The following is a 17,987-nucleotide window of genomic DNA, read 5'->3' as shown; positions in this document are numbered from 1 at the left end:
CCTTTCTTGCCATCACTTAACATGTGGCCTGAAAAGAGAGAAAGGGTGTGTTACTCCTGGGAATGGAATTGGAGATGGTCATCTCTCCATGTACTCCCATTTCCCAGAATAATCTCTGAAGCAAATAGTGAAACTATTTCTGTTCAAAACCTACACATAAATGAAATTATTTTTTAAATATTGGCACATGGATTTTAAGGAGTGCCCATTTAATGCTCCTTCCAAGGAGAATTTTTTCATTCATGGGGGGGGGGTTGGAATTTGGGCCACATTCAGTGGTACTCGGGGATTATTCCTGGCTCTGAACTCAGTAGTTGCTCCTGGCAGGCTTGGGATGTTGGGGATTGAACCCGGGTCTGTCCTAGGTCGGCCATGTGCAAGGCAAACACCTTACTGCTGTGCTATCACTCCACCCACCCCTTTCTTCTTCTTTTTTTTTTTTATAATTATCTTTATTTAAACACCATGATTACAAACATGATTATAGTTGTCTGATTACAGTCATGAAAAGAACACCCCCCTTCACCAGTGCAACATTCCCACCACCAATTTCCCAGACCTCCCTCCTCCCCACCTCCCCACACCTGTACTCGAGACAGGCTTTCTACTTCCCTCATTCATTCACATTGTTATGATAGTTTTCAGTGTAGTCATCTCTCCAACAGCACTCATCACTCTATGTGATGAGCTTCATGTCATGAGCTGCACCTACCAGCCCTCATCTCTCTTGTCTCTGAGATACTGTTAAAAATGTCTTTCATTTTTCTTAAAGCCCATAGATGACTGAAACCATTCTGCATCTTTTTCTCTTCCTCTGACTTACTTTACTCAGCATAATAGATTCCATGTACATCCATGCATAGGAAAATTTCATGACTTCATCTCTCCTGATGGCTGCATAGTATTCCATTGTGTACATATACTACAGTTTATTTAGCCACTCATCTGTTGAAGGGCATCTTGGTTGTTTCCAGAGTCTGGCTATTGTAAATAGCGCTGCAATGAATATAGGAGTAAGGAAGGGATTTTTGTATTGTATTTTTGTGTTGCTAGGAGTGGTATAGCTGGATCGTATGGAAGCTCAATTTCCAGTTTGTGAAGGAATCTCCATATCACTTTGCCAACGAGAATTTTTAAAGGATTAAAGAAGATAAAGATAAAGGCCCTATAAGTTTGTTTCTTCAAAATTTTAGCTTATATTTTACTGTGTTACTTTTTTGTTGAGAGCACACTTGGCAGTGCTCAGGGCTTAATCCTGGCTGTATGCTTAGGGGAGATTACTCCTGGCATTGTACCTTATTTGGTGCCAGGAATTTGAACCAGACAATTCTGGTTTGTTGTTGTTGTTTTTCCTAGAAGATTGACACAAATTCAAAAATTTGCTAAGGCATCTTTTCTTCTGAGGCTGTTGGAAAGTTGGGATTACTCACTCATCTGGTAGAAGGCCAGTGAATCCAACCTTCAGGAGGACGTTCACTTTCTTTCGAAATCACAAATGTCCTTGACCCACAAGTTCCATTTCCAGTCAGCTAGTGGGTGTGTGTAAAATGACAAATAAGCTAATTTGGTTTTCAAAGCCTTCTGAAAAGATACAAAAAGATAAAGACAAGCTGAGCAGAATAGGGGACTTAGTGTCCACAGCTAAATTTAATGTATCTAGAAACTGGAACGTACCGTTATTTGATCAGCAGTTATTGTCAACTCTGCTGGTCTGTCCTGTACGGACTGAGATGTAAGCACACTCTGTAGTTGCTGATAATGAAAAGTTCTCTGAGAACATAAGAGAGTGTGATGTGGTGGAACACTCTAGCTGCAAGAGACACATAAGGCATCTTTCATACATTTTGGGGATGTCACAGGGATTGGTTTATGTAAATCTAAAGAAGCTCTACAATATTACTGAAAATACTAAAGACCATGTTACCAAGAATTGGGGGAAGAGGAATGAGAGGGAACTGTTGATCAGTTACTTATTTATACATTAAGATGTTGTTTATTTGGGGCCGGGTAGGTGGCGCTGGAGGTAAGGTGTCTGCCTTGCAAGCGCTAGCCAAGGAAGGACCGCAGTTCGATCCCCCGGCGTCCCATATGGTCCACCCAAGCCAGGGGCGATTTCTGAGCACATAGCCAGGAGTAACCCCTGAGCGTCAAACGGGTGTGGCCCAAAAACCAAAAAAAAAAAAAAGATGTTGTTTATTTGAAATAAATTGGGTGGGGTCACACCTGGCTCTGTGCTCTGGGTTACTCCTATGTGGTGCTCATGGGGTCATGTATAGTGCTGGGGATTGAGTTGGGATTAGGCTATGTACACAACACAACACAATTCCTGAAATAATCACCAAGATTAGCTTTTTTGGCCCCTAGATTTTGTTGTTGCTGCTGTTTGTTTATTTGAGGGAGGTGATATTGGGATATCCTTACTGGTGTTCAAGAGCCACTCTGGCCCTGGGCTCAGGGATTGCTCCAGGCAGTGTCAGAGATCTGACCGGTGTCCGTTGCATGTACAGAAAGTGCCTTAACCTCTGGACTGTCTCTCCCAATCTATACTTAAAGAGTTTAAATAATATTGATTGAATTGATCATAAAAGATCATAGTTATCTTTTTAGAATTGAGATGAGTTTTTAAAAAAATTAGTCTATCGATCACTTGAAATTTTTTATTTCTTCCAGTAATCTCCAATTACCAGTAAGAATTAGTATACCAACCTTTTTGCCATTGACGAACCCATCATCTGTTATTCTGTGATCACATCCTGTGGTTTCAACATGGCAGTTTTCAAAAAGTTTTACCAGCTGATTAAGTGAATTAATGTGGAACAGTGGTCCTCAAACTATGGCCTGCTCGCGGGCCACGTATTGTATTTGTATCTGTTTTGTTTGTTCATTGCAAAATAAGATGTATGCAGTGTGCATAAGAATTCGTTCATAAGTTTTGTTTTTACTATAGTCAGACCCTCCAATGGTCTGAGGGACAGTGAACTGGCCCCCTGTTTAAAAAATTTGACGACCCCTGGTAGAAGAATAGTGGGTGAGAAACAGATACTTGGGTTTGAATTAGACGGTGAAATACACCGAGTATTTGGCCAAGAGAGTTGGATTTGATTGAATAGATAGCAGATTTTTAAATTTGGTGTATAAAAATGCTTATGAATTGAGGAAACTCTGGCACTTCTGACAGGTTGGGGGACCATATAGGGTGCTGGGGATTGAACCTGGCTTCATAGTATGCAAGGCAAGTTTCTTACCCATTGTATTGTCTCTCCATCCCCATCTTTTTAAAAAATCTATTTTAGATTGTTGAACATATAATGTACAGACATTAGTTGATAGGTTACCAAGCCTTTTATGTTTCTTTCACTGTGTCCAGAATCTTTCATTTGATATTGACCCATTTGTTTTCCAGACAGTTCAGAAAAATAAGACCAAAACAAATATTTAAAATACCAGCCTTACATCAGGGTGGTTGTTTTCCAAAAAAAAATTCTCAGCGGACCACTAAAAAGTAGCACACAGACAGCCTTGAACCAATATTTTACAGAAACCAACGGTTATTACTCATTGGGCTGGTTACAGTCACTCCATGACAAATCAGCGTTATAGAAAAATGTAAATCATACATCAAAGCAAGCCCTCATGATGTGTTTTGTCTTTTGCTTTTGACAGTTACATCTGTGAAAACGAGGCCATCCCCATGCCCCCACACTGGGAAAATGTGAACACCGACATGCCCTACCAGGTGAGAAAAATAATAGAGCAGCAGCTTTGTGGAGGACATTGGCAAGGACCCTAATCAAATTGATGCAAACTTCTTTTTCCAGCTCATTCCTTTGCACCATCAAACTCATGAATATAATGAAGTGGCTAGTCTTTTTGGGAAAACAATGGACCGCAACAGAATTAAAAGAATTCAGAGAATTCAAAACCTAGACTTGTGGGAGTTCTTTTGCAGGTGAGATAGTTTCTAATCTGAACCCTTCCTTGGCCTCCAGGACTTTTACAGTCTTAGAGAGAGTCTAAGCACAAATGTCTCATTGTGTAACTCTTCCTTGGGGCCACAAGGCCCTCCCTGATCAAAGTGCTGCTGTAGGCTAGCCAACTTTCTACCTGGTCCCATGCTCTCCCCTTGAGTGTCTCAGAGAGTCAAAAGAGCCGCTGCCCTTTAAAGTACATGCCCAGCTGTGTTTCAAACAACTAACTATGATGTCAGAGGACACATTCTAGCACTCCCAGGAACTTGAATCTTGGGCCGGAGTAATAGCATAAAGGTAGGCGTTTGCTTTGCATGCTGCCAACCTGGGACCGACCCCTGGCATTCCATATGATCCCTGGCATTCCATATGATCTGAGCCTGCCGGGAGTGATTTCTGAGCGCAGAGCCAGGAGAAACCCCTGAGCACCACCAAGTGTGTCCCCAAAACAAAACGAAATAAAAAGAAACTTCCAGGTTTTCAACTTGATGGAAATTTGCATCACAAGAGAAATCTGGAAAGACTATTCCATTTTGTGAATAATGTCCAACTTTGTTGGCATCCAGGTAGTGTTCTCTGGACTCATTGACTTTTTATTATTATTATTTTATTCCAAAAGCAAAAAATGATCACCCTACGTACTGTTTCTCTAGTATTTCACTTGTTTTGTTTCAAGGGACATTTTAAAACTTACCTTCAAATGACCTGTTTTGTCCACAGTTTATAACTTGGTATGTTTGGGAATGGAACATTTAGATCTCTTGTCTAATCTGAAACTAAGACCGTTACCAAAAAGTTAAACAGTATTGCCCACACTAATTATGCAATCTATTTTTTGTTAACAGTTGTTACTTGAAAGAGTTATTCTCCTGATTAGTACAGTGGGTAGGGCACTTGCCTTCCATGTGGGCAGCTTGAGTTGATCTCTGGCATCCTGTATGGTCCCCTGAGCCTTACCAGGAGTGATCCCTGAGCGCAGAGCCAAGGAATTGACTCCAAATACTGGAGTTTGCAAGATAGGCTTTGCAAGTTGGAGCTCCAGGCTTGATATTTGACACTGTGTGGTATCCTAGACACCACCAGCAATATTCCTCAAAAGAGTGGTTTCGTGAAATATTTTATTCAATTTGTGCATAAAAATTTTGTTTCTATTTTTTAAATATAGGGAGACGATATTCCAGAAAAATTTAAAGGAATCTAAGATAATGAACATACATGCCATTTATTCTTCAGATCTAATATTTATTAAGGTTTACTACATAAAATCTCTTCTTTTTGCATTTTTGTTGTTGATGAAGTATTTTAAGATAATACCAGAGCTTTAACTGATTTCGTTCTTACATATTTGGAAAGTAGGCTGATTTTGTTCAGTGTTTTATTTCACAAAATTTTTTCTTGCTTCTAAAAGCCAGCTAATATAGACTAAGTTCATTGCAAGTTTTATTCTCGTAACAATTTTTGGTAGAAAAAGGGATTTTTACATATATTCTTTACAGTCCTGAGTTTGAGGACCAAGCCAGTTTTTGCCTCTAGCAAGAACAAGGTCTAGTGAATTTAGGAAGATTCCATTCAGTTCTTGTTTAGATGAGACAGTTGCACAGGAAGCTTCCTCTTTGATTTTATTATCTCTGTGAGATGCAATTTCTTCCCAAACGGTCAGATGAAAACTTGGTTCTTTTGTTCGAATCTGCTCCAACGTGGAGTTCAGACCCTTTTAGCATCTTTGTGATTGTTAAATTATCATGGAATGTGCTAGATAATCCCCATCTTCTCCAGCTTTTGATATTGAGAACCTCTCTATAGATAGTTTGACTGAACTCTGGTGTTGCTCTTTGAAACCTTCATCCTGTAGAGCTCTGTGAGGACAAATGAACTTGACACCTGCTCTGTCAGTAGAAAATGCTGAGTTTTGACTGTGAAGACAGCCTGTCATTTCACATCTCCTTCGGACTGAAATAACCAAGTCACTCTGGTTGCATCTAACCTGTGACTCACTCTGACAGTGGGGAGGCCTGCATGAGTCTTGTCAGGCATCCCCGGACCTGGTGCCCAGGCTTTTTGTTGTCCCTGCTTGCATTCATTTGGCACATACATCTATTTGGAAGATACTATTCTTGGCACTTAAGATAGAACCATAAGAACACAGTTTAAGACAAGGAGTCACTGGGTCACACCAGAGAGTATAAGTATAACTGAGCTTAAGGCAATATGGAAAGGGGGGTACTTACCCCAACAAATGGAGGGACTTTTCCCAAAGAAAGTTTTATATTAGCAAGGACCTAGGTGGAGAAAGATGTTCTAGACATGAGAGAAACTTGGCCCACAATTGGAGACTAGAGTGAGCAAAGAACATTAAGGTCACACTTACATAATGCAGACAATTAAGATGAGTGGCACAAGAAAAGGCTAGGAGGGTCTGAAGGGGTGGGACAGGCTGGAGTATTTCCATTGTTCTGCCCCAAATGTCAGCAGGGCAAGAGGATGAAAGACTGGCTTAAAATGCTCATGGTCGAAGCAGGACATCAATTTAGGAAACTTGGAGTCATTAATGAAACCACATTGGTTGGCCCTAAACCTGAGTATCTGCTGGGCATTTGATTTTTTCCATATTTTTATTTTAGTTATACTATATGTAAGTATTATTTAAACATGGACATCGCTGTTAAATGACACATGATTGATATATAACATGATATTAGTTAATTTCAGGTGCCCACCATGATGATTTGGTATTTGAACATACTGTGAAATGCTCACCACCATAGATCTAATGAACAGTCCTTATCATACATCATTGCTTTTGTTTTTTCTGTCATCAGGCCTTTTCAGATGTTCTGTCCTGGCACCTTCAAATTATGTAGTCATTCAATTTTTATAATGAATTTCATGCTTATTATAATATAATAGTTGGCTATGTATTAATATTCTCCTCTTGACACACATCATATTGCTTGGACTTTATTTTATCACCCAAACTTTTCTCTTGGAGGGGGGGTTTGGGTCACACTCGGCAGCACTCGGGTTACTCCTGGGTTCTACGCTCAGGAAATCGCTCCTGGCAGCTCAGTGGGAACATATGGAATGCCAGGATTCAAACCACTGCCCTTCTGCATGCTGGCAAATGCCCCTACTCCATGCTATCTTTCCGGCCTCTTATCACCCAAACTTTGACCAGATTTTACCCTTTCCCCTTCTCTCCCATCCCTAAACTCTGGCTACTACCAATGTGTTCACAGACAGGATACAGAATGATACTGTTAGATGCTGGAGTGAGGGTATCCATGGGATGGAGAAGGGAGAAGGAGATGAGAACTCTGAATTCTGTGGCATGTCTGTTGTCATTGTGACTGAGGACTGAGGACTAGAAGTAGGGACTAGTCTGTGTGGATGAAAGGGATAATGAGAAGGAGTGTGGGGAGGGAGAGGTTATTGATACTTGGGTTGGAGCTCAGGAGACTAGTTGTAGACTGAAGATAAAGATTTGGGAGTTGTTAGAATAATGTGAGGTGTAAGGTGTCATAGGAATTGAAGGGATGATCAGGGTGTGTATGCAGATTGAGAGAAAGGGTCAAGGACCAGCTCTGGAAGGATGGACAGAGACAGAGAAAATACAAGGAGGGAACTGAGCAATAGAAGCCCTAGAAAGTGCCCAATGGACTGTGAGCTCACATGAGCCAAAGGAAGAAAAGCGATTACACAAATAGATACTATCCTTGGGGATCACACAAGAAAAAAGATACCAAGTAAGGGAAATAATTAAAATGGTCCTTGATTTTTTTCTGCAACCAGAATTTTATGTGCCCTTAAGAAAATGATGTCCAGGGGCCGGAGAGATAGCATGGAGGTAAGGCGTTTGCCTTTCATGCAGGACGGTCATCGGTTTGAATCCCCAGTGTCCCCATATGGTCCCCCGTGCCTGCCAGGAGCAATTTCTGAGCCTGGAGCCAGGAATAACCCCTGAGCACTGCCGGGTGAGACCCAAAAACCACAAAAAAAAAAAAAAAAGAAAGAAAGAAAAAGAAAATGATGCCCTTGTCATCATTGCAAGCATTGGCCACTCCTTCAAGAACTGAAGAGTTTGGACATTGAAGAGGCTGATGGATGCAAGAAGGAAAGTGATGTGGAGTAGGGCAGGCAGGGTGCTTTTTGGTCTGGTTTAATATTTTTTAAGATAGAAGACCCGAGCATTCTTAAATGATAATAGAAAGAGCCTATGGAAAAGGAGTGGTTGAAGGGCAAGGGGATGAAAGGAAGGAGGTGCTAACTTAATACTCCAAAAGAGTGCGAGGGATAGAATTCAGAGATCAGATGTCAGACAGAGTCCTTCAGGAGTCAGCTGTGCAGACATAGGTAAGTAGAGGTGTTTCATTAGGAGGTTCCTTTCTCTACTTTCAGTTTCCTTGGTGAGAGGTAAGGTCAGAGAATATGGTGTTAGGAAAGAGTTTTGAAAATAAGGGAGAAGAAAGAGCTCACTTGGGAATGTAGATGTCCCTCCACATTGAGGGGTTAACTCAGATTGTAATATATTGTATTGTGGAAACTATGGGAGCTATTGTATGATTTCCTTCATCAGTCCAAATCAAACACTGGGGGTTATGGTTGCATTGATCAGGGATGAGAAGGTATAAAAGCGATAAAGATGTGCAGTGAAAGTTTTTATTTTAGGAAGTGCATTGGGACTCTCTTAACCCTAGCTACATCTCAGAAACCTGCGGATCCCATTAACATCTTGAGATATCTGTCTGTCTCTCATCCAATTTACAGAACCCGCATCTCTGCATCCTGAGCTTTGTTATATATAACAATATATATTGGTATATATAGATGAAGAACAACTATTTTAAACTTTGGTAAATTCTTCTCTATTCAAGGCTTAATTTACTTCCACCTAGAGCATGATCCTGCTTCAGTTAAGAATATGACATATATTGTGAAATACAACCCATCACTGTGAACCCTAATCTCTAAGAGGATGGGTAGTTTTAAGATATTCTTTAGAAGGGGTTAAACAAAGAAGAATCTTATTCCTTTTCCTTAGATTTAATTGAAATACAAGAGACCTTGAAACATAAGCGTAGGCTTTCTGGGATGGCAAAGTCATAGTCTGTCTGCGGGTTTTATAGCTGCTGTATGTAGCCTTCTAGACTAGGACTAGCCCATGCAGGGGATGCAAGCTTGGACCAGCCCACCATGTTTCTCCTTCATCTTGTGTACCAGATCATCTCTAGCCATCTAGCAAGTTGTCAGTGCCCATGCTCTGGACTCTTGAACCATGAGTTTATTTAAAATACCTAGGAGAGCCCCTTTGAATTTTCATAGCACATTTCATTATAACTGTGCCTGAAAATAGGGATGAGTGACTATCCTGATCCCAGAGTAGAATCTGCCCATTAATAACCAGGATGTTAGCAAGGTCTATAGAAAACATGGAGAAAAAGGATTCGGTAGCGCCGAGCTAACTGGATTGCTAGAGGTGCTAGGTGGGTGTAACCCTTTACCCATTTAATTTGATTTTTCCACTGTGGTTTGAGAAATGTCCTTCTGATGGAGCCACAATTGAGACGTGAGCCGAGTAGATGGAGAAAAAAATGAATACCTAATTAAAATCTTATCCCAAGGGTAAACTTAATGGCATGCATGCTTTTTTTTTCTTGAGCCCAGTTTTCTTTTTTAAGTGAGAAATTTGGACAAAAAAGCAAAAATATGTCTTTTGGGCGGGGTGAGAGCGGGTTGATCAAACCCGGCAGTGCTTAGGTGTTACTCCTGGCTTTACGCTCAGAAATCGCTTCTGGCAGGCTCGGGGGACACCATGGGATGCCGGATTCGAACCACCATCCTTTTTGCATGCAAGGCAAATGCTCTACCTCCATGCTGTCTCTCCAGCCTACAAAAATAAGACCTTATAACACTTAGGAAAGATTTAAAAGTGGAAGGGGAAGCTTAGTAGTTGTGTTTGAATGCATCAAAGATCCTTGGAAGATTAAAAGACCAAATCGAAACAAATGCTATTGTCAGTGGTATTTTCCTCCCTTAGAAAAACAGTAGTAAATGTGCATCATTAAAGAAAGTCAGGCAGGAACATAAAGATCCAAATAACAAAGTCAGCATAATTTGTTCTTAGTGAAAAATATGCTGGCTAGTTTCTAAGGGAACATTTATTTAGTGTACATCCTCCTACCTAATGTTCCAAATGCCGTGAACTCAATGACCAGGGCACATGCATTTACATTTAGAAAACAGGCTGCCAGATTGGCTCTGGAGAAAGACTCCACCTTTTTAATATGATTTTCTCCAGGCAAAATCAACTGCAATCAACTTGATAAATTAGTTGAAGAAATAAAATAGCCAATAGAGGTATGTTGGGAGTTTTGACTACAGGGTTATTTAATTTAGCAGAATGAGAGCTGGAGAGATGATATAAGGACTAAGGCCCTTTCCTTACATGCAGCTGGCTCTGATTTGATCTTCTTCTGCCAACCTGGCATCCCATAGGATGCCATAATACACAGCCAAAAGTAGCACCTGGGCATCACTGGATATGAATCCAAAACCAAAGTTGGCAGAAGGGTTCCTGGGTGACTCAACTTGTCTGGTAATTTTCTCATGATCAGTATCTTCTCTGAGTTGTCTCTGTTCCTTATCCATGTTTCCTCCCTAAAAGGTATCCAATAGATATTGGTCAACTAGGAAGGAATGGAGACCTGGAAGCTTTGCATGTGGGCAGTACTGGAGGGAACCAAGTATGTTTAACCTAGAGAATAAAGTGTAGCCTGGTTACATAGCTCAGAGTTAACTTTTGAATGTGCATTGCATCACCATACAGAAGAGTGATGTGACTGTTGTGTGTTTGAAGCCCACTTGCATAGAATAGCAGTCGCTCAGAATCCAAGTGGAGGGTCTTTTCTAACAATGATAACTAGTCACAGATAGATTTTGCGTTTGTCTCCAAAACACTTAACAATTCTTTGAATTCAAGCAGGTGCTCAGTATATGGGGAACCTTTTTCATTCTTAGTTCAATGCTTAGCCTGGTGGTGCTGCGCTAATGACCATCAGGGTCATATCCAGTAGGCTGAGGTGCCATCAGCACTATACATAGCATTACTCAGAGGCTGAGGTGGAGGGCAGAGCATTGACCTCAGGGCCTTGCATGCCACATGAGCTATGTCATCGGCCCTTCTCACACACACACACACACACACACACACACACACACACACACACACACCATATTTGCAGGTGTATAAGACGACCTTCAACCATGGAAAAGCTCCCTCACACACACACACACACACACACACCGTATTTGCAGGTGTATGACGACCCATTCAACCCATGAAAAACTCCCTAAAAGTCTTAAAAGTAAGAGGGGTGCCGATCACTCGTCCCTGAAGCTGGAACAAGTTTCAGCATGCCATATACCAGCGTATAATATGACTCCCGACTTTTAGGAAGTTTTTCATGGGTTTAAGGGTCGTCTTATACGCCGGCAAATATGGTATATAAAATTTTGGACCACAACCAGTGGTCTTTGGGAATTACTCTAAGCACTGTTGTTTGAGGTTCACTCTGAGTAGAGCTTGTGAGAAAGAGACTGAGCCCTTTTATTTTCCACTCACATGTGCAAAGCATGTGCTTTAGTCCTTTGAGCTACCTCTCCCCAGGCCTCATTTAAAATGTGCTTTGTTTGTGGGCCTGAACCTGACTGTGCTCAGGGCTTACTCCTTTCTCTACTCAAGAATCACTCCTGGGGCCAGAGAGATAGCATAGTGTTAAGGCATTTGCCTTGCACACAGCCAAGCCAGAATGGAACGGTGGTTCGAATTTCGGCATCCCATATGGTCCCCCGTACCTGCCAGGAGCTTTTTCTGAGTGCAGAGCCAGGAGTAACCCCTGAGCAGCGCCAGGGGAAAAAAATCACTTGGATGGGACTTGAGGGGACCAAATATGATGCCATTGACCAAATCTGGGTTGGATACATGCAAGGCAAACCCTTTACCCTCTGTACTGTCACTTCAGCCCATTTTTACTTTCTTCAGCCCTTTACTACTATAGCACTTTTTAATGAACTATTTCAAAAATGGAAATATTAGACAATTATGTGCGACCAGATTTAACATTTTAGTGTTCATCACATTTTTTATCTTTGTATTTGTTATTCCCCTAATAAACATTATAGATAATGGTGAATTTCTCCTATTCGTGCTTGTCCTTTTTCCTTTATACTTTCATGATGGCTGAGATGCCTTTGTCTGTTTTCATCTTGTTACCAGTTAGGTATCATCTATGCACAATATGTTACATTATTTTGATTAGTTCCTCTCTTTATATTTTTTGCATTCAGTATTATTTTTGGAATAACAGTTGCCTTTGTTAAAACATGTAGATCTAGTTTACCTTCCAGAAGTGATATGTGATTATTTCTTCATTTATCCTCAAAAGAATTTTAGGCCATTTTGGATTTGCTTTTACTGTTACAATCAGCTCTACGTTGAATACTTTTTAATGTATTAGAAGAGATTTGTCCATTGAAAGAAAATTGAACAGGATAGCTTAATAGTCCTTCCATCCCTGATAGTCAAAATTCATTTACTTTTAGCCAGAGGTCTTTGGGGGATAAAAAGATGAAGATGTTATTCTTTTTAGGGAATCTACTTTCCTAAGATTCTGCCACCTTTTTTTTTATTACCTAATAGTTTACAGTGTCATTTTTTTCAGCATCTGTAAAGGTTGGCTGGTTTAGACAGTGACTTTTACAATGATGAAGCAGAGTCTGGGACAGCTATCATTAGGGATATTTCCCATCTTCAGCCTCTGTGTCAGCCAGCAATTTTCAGAAAGTTCATGGGGTTCCAGAGCTCTGGAAATAATTTCTTTTGCAAAGAGTATATGTCCACTAATGATTGATATCCAAGAAGCGTTTTCTATTTCCTCTTTTCTGTTGAATATTGCTCCTTGAAAAATGGGTAAATGCCACATGTAGCATATTCCTCTCCTTGTGTTTTATGTCTCTGTGATGCATTTTTAGGAAGAAGGCTCAGCTCAAGAAGAAAAGAGGTGTACCTCAGATCAATGAGCAAATGCTCTTTCACGGAACCAGCAGTGAATTTGTGGAAGCCATTTGCATTCATAACTTCGACTGGAGAATAAATGGTATCCATGGTGCCCTTTTCGGAAAAGGTAATGATCAGAATTCCAGGCACAAGGCAAGTTACAAGACAGATGCTAGATAGGGAACCCTGCCTGCTAGAGAATTGATGATTCTCTGAGGTGATTGGTATTTTCTCTGTTCAAAATGGTATGCTAGGTGAATTCTTAGAATTCCTGACCCACAGAAAGGCCACTTCCTCCATGTACTGGATTGAAATCAAACATTTACAGCTCTACCCAATTAAAATAATTTTCCAAGTCAGTAGGGTATTATATCCATTTTCCATTCAGTAGGGTATCATATCCCTCCTGGATGGGTTTTCTATTTTCATATCCACATAAAGATCCTTTCCATGAATAAGCGTATGTCTAGACGGTATTGCTGCCCCACCCCACCCCTCATGCATTAACATGGAAACCTGAAACCAACTCCATTGTGCACTGGTATGGCTCTAGTGCTTTTTGTTTGGTAGTTTTGCCTTTTTGGTAGATGATAAGGTAAGGTTATTCATGAGCAGAAAGGACTAATGAGGGCAACCCTCACCTTTTTTTGAATATTATAAAAGTCCATATTTTTAACATCCATGCTACTGTTTCAGCAAGTTGGGGGGTTATTTAGGGCAGATAATTATTTGTTTCAACTCTTTTTTAATTTTTTTTATTTTTTACAAGTCTTTCGTAGTTGTATTTTAGTATCATAGTGACAGTGAATTAGGGCCGTTCCACCAACAATGTTGACCTCTCTCCACCATAGTTCCCAGCATGCATCCCGTACCTCTACCCTTACTCCCCTAGACTGCCAATGTAATAGGCCTATTTTGTGTATAGTTTGGGTCTCTTGATTCTACTTTCATTGACATTGGTTTGGGTATATAGTACTGACCATTTTTATTTACACTCAGTGCTCCTGGGACCATTTGATATCTGGGTCCCATCCACTTTTTTTTTCTTTTCTCAGTTTATAGGGAGACAGACATCAATGTGAGGTAGAACTAGATGATTCATGTTTGGTGGTTCTGTAAAAATAAAAAATGGCAAGGATCCCTATCTAGAAGCTATAAATATAAATAAAGTTGGAAAAAAAAAGGGAACAGGGTCTGTAGAGATAGCATGGAGGTAGGGAATTTGCCTTGCATGCAGAGGGACGGTGGTTCAAATCCCAGCATCCCATATGGTCCCTTGAGACTCCCAGGAGTGATTTCTGAGCATAGAGCCAGGAGTAAGTCCTGGAGTAACCCCTGGCAGCTGGGTATGACAGAAAGAAAGAAAGAAAGAAAGAAAGAAAGAAAGAAAGGAAGGAAGGAAGGAAGGAAGGAAGGAAGGAAGGAAGGAAGGAAGGAAGGAAGGAAGGAAGGAAGGAAGGAAGGAAGGAAGGAAGGAAGGAAAGAAAGAGGGAGGGAGGGAGGGGAGGAAGAAAGAAAGAAAGAAAGGAAAGAAAGAAAGAAAGAAAGAAAGAAAGAAAGAAAGAAAGAAAGAAAGAAAGAAAGAAAGAAAGAAAGAAAGAAAGAAAGAAAGAAAGAAAGAAAGAAAGAAAGAAAGAAAGAAAAGAAAGAGAAAGAGAGAAAGAGAGAGAGGGAGGGAGGGAAGGAAGGAAAGAGAGAAAGAAAGAAAAAGAAAGAAAGAGAAAGAAAGAAAGAAAGAAAGAAAGAAAGAAAGAAAGAAAGAAAGAAAGAAAGAAAGAAAGAAAGGAAGGAAGGAAGGAAGGAAGGAAGGAAGGAAGGAAGAAAGAAAGAGAGAGAGAGAGGGAGGGAGGGAAGGAAGGAGGGAAGGGAGGGAGGGAAGGAAGGAAGGAAAGAGAAAGAAAGAAAAAAAGAAAGAGAAAGAAAGAAGGAAAGAAAAAGAAAGAAAGAAGAAAGAAAGAAAGAAAGAAAGAAAGAAAGAAAGAAAGAAAGAAAGAGAAAGAAAGAAAGAAAGAAGAAGAAGGAAGAAACAAAGAAAGAAAGAAAGAAAGAAAGAGAGAGAAAGAAAGAAAGAAAGAAAGAAAGAAAGATTGAGCAGACGTGGCAAGTAGTTTTTTTGTTTTGTTTTGTTTTTTTGCATCTGCATAGTAAATGTTGGGAAAATTACCTCCAGCAAGAAAACTGGCTACCACATAGGATAAGGATGTGGTGCTTTTTTTTTTTTTAAAGAATAAGTTTTTATGTAACTGCTGATTGGAAAGTACATTTCATAAATTCTACCAGTACTGGGAAATATGAGGCTTTACAAGTTCATTTGCCAAAAGAAAAAAAATTTGACAGTCAGTATCCCTTTAAGGATACCAATCTCCGGGGGCCGGGCGGTGGCGCTGGAGGTAAGGTGCCTGCGTTGCCTGCGCTAGCCTAGGACGGACCGCGGTTCGATCCCCCGGCGTCCCATATGGTCCCCTAAGAAGCCAGGAGCAACTTCTGAGCGCATAGCCAGGAGTAACCCCTGAGCATCACAGGGTGTGGCCCAAAAACCAAAAAAAAAAAAAAAAAGGATACCAATCTCCGAGCCTAGTCTTTCTGAATAGTCTTCTACTTAAGAGTTTAAGTTTCACTATCAAGAAAGGAACCGGAAATAGATGAATCCTTTTGGATGCTTAGAAATAAATAGCATTGCACTGTCTTCCAAGATCTTTTGGATTACAGGGTTCTCTTATTCCCAGAAATATCATTGAGTTGTTACCCTACATCACAGGTTAATAAATCACCTCTGCAGATAAGTTGTTTGCATATTTGTTTTGTAGTTACAGGGACCATACCCAGCAGTGCTGGATTCTGGGAGGAGAAAGGCCTTTGGTGCCAACCTAGCCCCCCAACCCCCGCCTAGTAAGGCATCTGGTTTACCCCCTGAGCTATACATATCCCTAGTGCAATATTCCAGTAGTTTTCAGGGTGCTCTCCAGAGCATTTGTGGATGCTGAACAAGGATGGAAGGTGGGGAAAGTGGGGCGAGGAAAGAGCAAAGGGAGGGAGGGCTGTGCAGTCAAAACTCATGTCTTACCGCACTTGATTTCTTTGTAGGTTATCTTGTGAAAACACAAGTCTGGTAGTTTGATTTCGCTGGAGGTGGGAGGATGTGTTAGTGATGGGGGCTGGTCTACACAACCTATCCATATTGACAGTGTTCGGATCATATGGGTATTTTTCTCCTTAAAGCTACTATTCTTTTTTTCTATTTTTCTCCCTAAAGATCTGTAGATGAAGAAATTGCTCATTGCCCTTTCTATGTTCATTTCGGTTACATAATTTCATGAGCCGTTTCCTCCACAATGATAGTGTTATGTGCTTGTATTTCCTAGATTCTTCCCAGTAATCTTGGCTTTTTATTTTAAGGAACCTATTTTGCTAGAGATGCTGCTTACTCCAGTCGTTTCTGCAAAGATGACATAAAGCACGGGAATACATTCCAAATTCATGGCGTGAGCCTTCAACAGAGGCGTCTGCTGAAAGCCCAGAAGTCTATGTTTCTTGCCCGAGTGCTCATTGGAGATTACATAAACGGAGATTCCAAGTACATGCGACCCCCTTCCAAAGACGGGAGCTACGTGAACTTGTATGACAGCTGTGTGGATGACACCTGGAACCCCAGGATCTTCGTGGTGTTTGATGCCAACCAGATCTATCCCGAGTATTTAATAGACTTTCACTAATTTTACTTCCAAAGTTCACCCGCCGAGGGCATTTTATTCTTTTTTTAACAAGAAGATTTACTCTCTTGTCATCTAGCCACTAAATGTTATTTTTTCTGACACTTTTGAAACATGGAAAAAGTGGCCTCCATATAAAGAGACATATACTGACTTTAAAATGTTGGTTTTTCTGGTTGCTGTTGTTTGGTTTATGTCCATTACTCCGGGTCGTATTTGTTAAAAAAAAAAAAAATCAGTACTCTTGCCATGTTTAACACCAGGGGTCAGAGATACCTCTTAAAATCGGGTCAGTTGGTCCTTCCAACTCTATGGAGTTTACATGTATGTTGTCAGAATAATTGCTCAAATAGACTGAATCCGTAGATGGAGGTTCTAAGATAAATAGCTGTGTTCCTTCAAGTAATGTTGTAAATCACAACATTTTTATGTGTGTAACTTGCATTCTGATATTTGCGTCTGTCAAACAGTATGTTGCTTTGTGGGGCTTTTGGAGGGGGGCATTTAGAAGCCTGTACCAGGGGGAGTGTCCAGAGAGATGTCAGAAATATGAAACTTGAGCTTTTTCTCCTTCCTTCCTTTTTCTTCCTTCCCTCCTTCCTTCCCTCTTTCCCATTTTCCTCCCTTTCTCCCTCCCTCCTTTCTTCCCTCTCTCCATCCTTTTTTCTCCTTTCTTCCCCCTCCTTCCTTCCTTTTTTCCTTCTTTCTTTCCTTCCTTTCCTTCCTTCCTTCCTTCCTTCCTTCCTTCCTTCTTTCCTTCCTTCCTTCCTTCCTTCCTTCCTTCCTTCCTTCCTTCCTTCCTTCCTTCCTTCCTTTCCTCTTTCTTTCCTTCTTACTTTCTCTTTTTTTATTTCTTTCTTTTTCTTTCTCTCCTTTCCTTTTTTTTTCACAGTGATCTCAGTACAGGGAAGTGTCTGGCAGCTCCATGGATAGTGAGATCCAATAAGAAAAAAGAAAAAAAAAAGAAATAAAAAACTTGTTTACAGTGTCACCCAGTAAGCTGGAAGGAGAAAAACAAGGTTGAGTCCTGCTAACAATAAGCACCCTATGAGACACTGAGAGCCAGCTGCCATCTCACGCCTGCCTCAGTCTTTCCTCATCTCCTCCTTCTGAGCTGACATCTGGTGCTTGTAGTTGACTTGTGGAACACTCACCTGGGCTCTTGGGCTCTGGTGCCGAGATTCACCACCCAAGCTACTGCACTTCAGTGTAAACATTTTTTGTGTTCTTTTGTTTAATTCTGGAAAACATGTTATT

General features: G+C 40.7%; 1 protein-coding gene across 2 annotated transcripts in view; it reads left to right on the top strand.

The window, feature by feature from the left end:
- Positions 1-16,877, top strand: part of PARP11 (poly(ADP-ribose) polymerase family member 11) — a 42,699-nt gene extending 25,822 nt beyond the window's left edge. For both annotated transcript variants that reach the window (XM_049772072.1, XM_049772074.1), the window contains exons 5-8: positions 3,664-3,736; positions 3,819-3,949; positions 12,996-13,147; positions 16,417-16,877. In XM_049772072.1, the coding sequence (XP_049628029.1) occupies positions 3,664-3,736; positions 3,819-3,949; positions 12,996-13,147; positions 16,417-16,733 (673 nt within the window). In that variant the 3' untranslated portion in view covers positions 16,734-16,877. The remainder of the gene's footprint in view (positions 1-3,663; positions 3,737-3,818; positions 3,950-12,995; positions 13,148-16,416) is intronic.
- Positions 16,878-17,987: the final 1,110 nt, after the last annotated feature.

Source organism: Suncus etruscus, chromosome 4 (genome assembly GCF_024139225.1).
Source record: "Suncus etruscus isolate mSunEtr1 chromosome 4, mSunEtr1.pri.cur, whole genome shotgun sequence".
Taxonomy (NCBI): domain Eukaryota; kingdom Metazoa; phylum Chordata; class Mammalia; order Eulipotyphla; family Soricidae; genus Suncus; species Suncus etruscus.
This window is presented reverse-complemented; position numbering and strand designations above follow the sequence as displayed.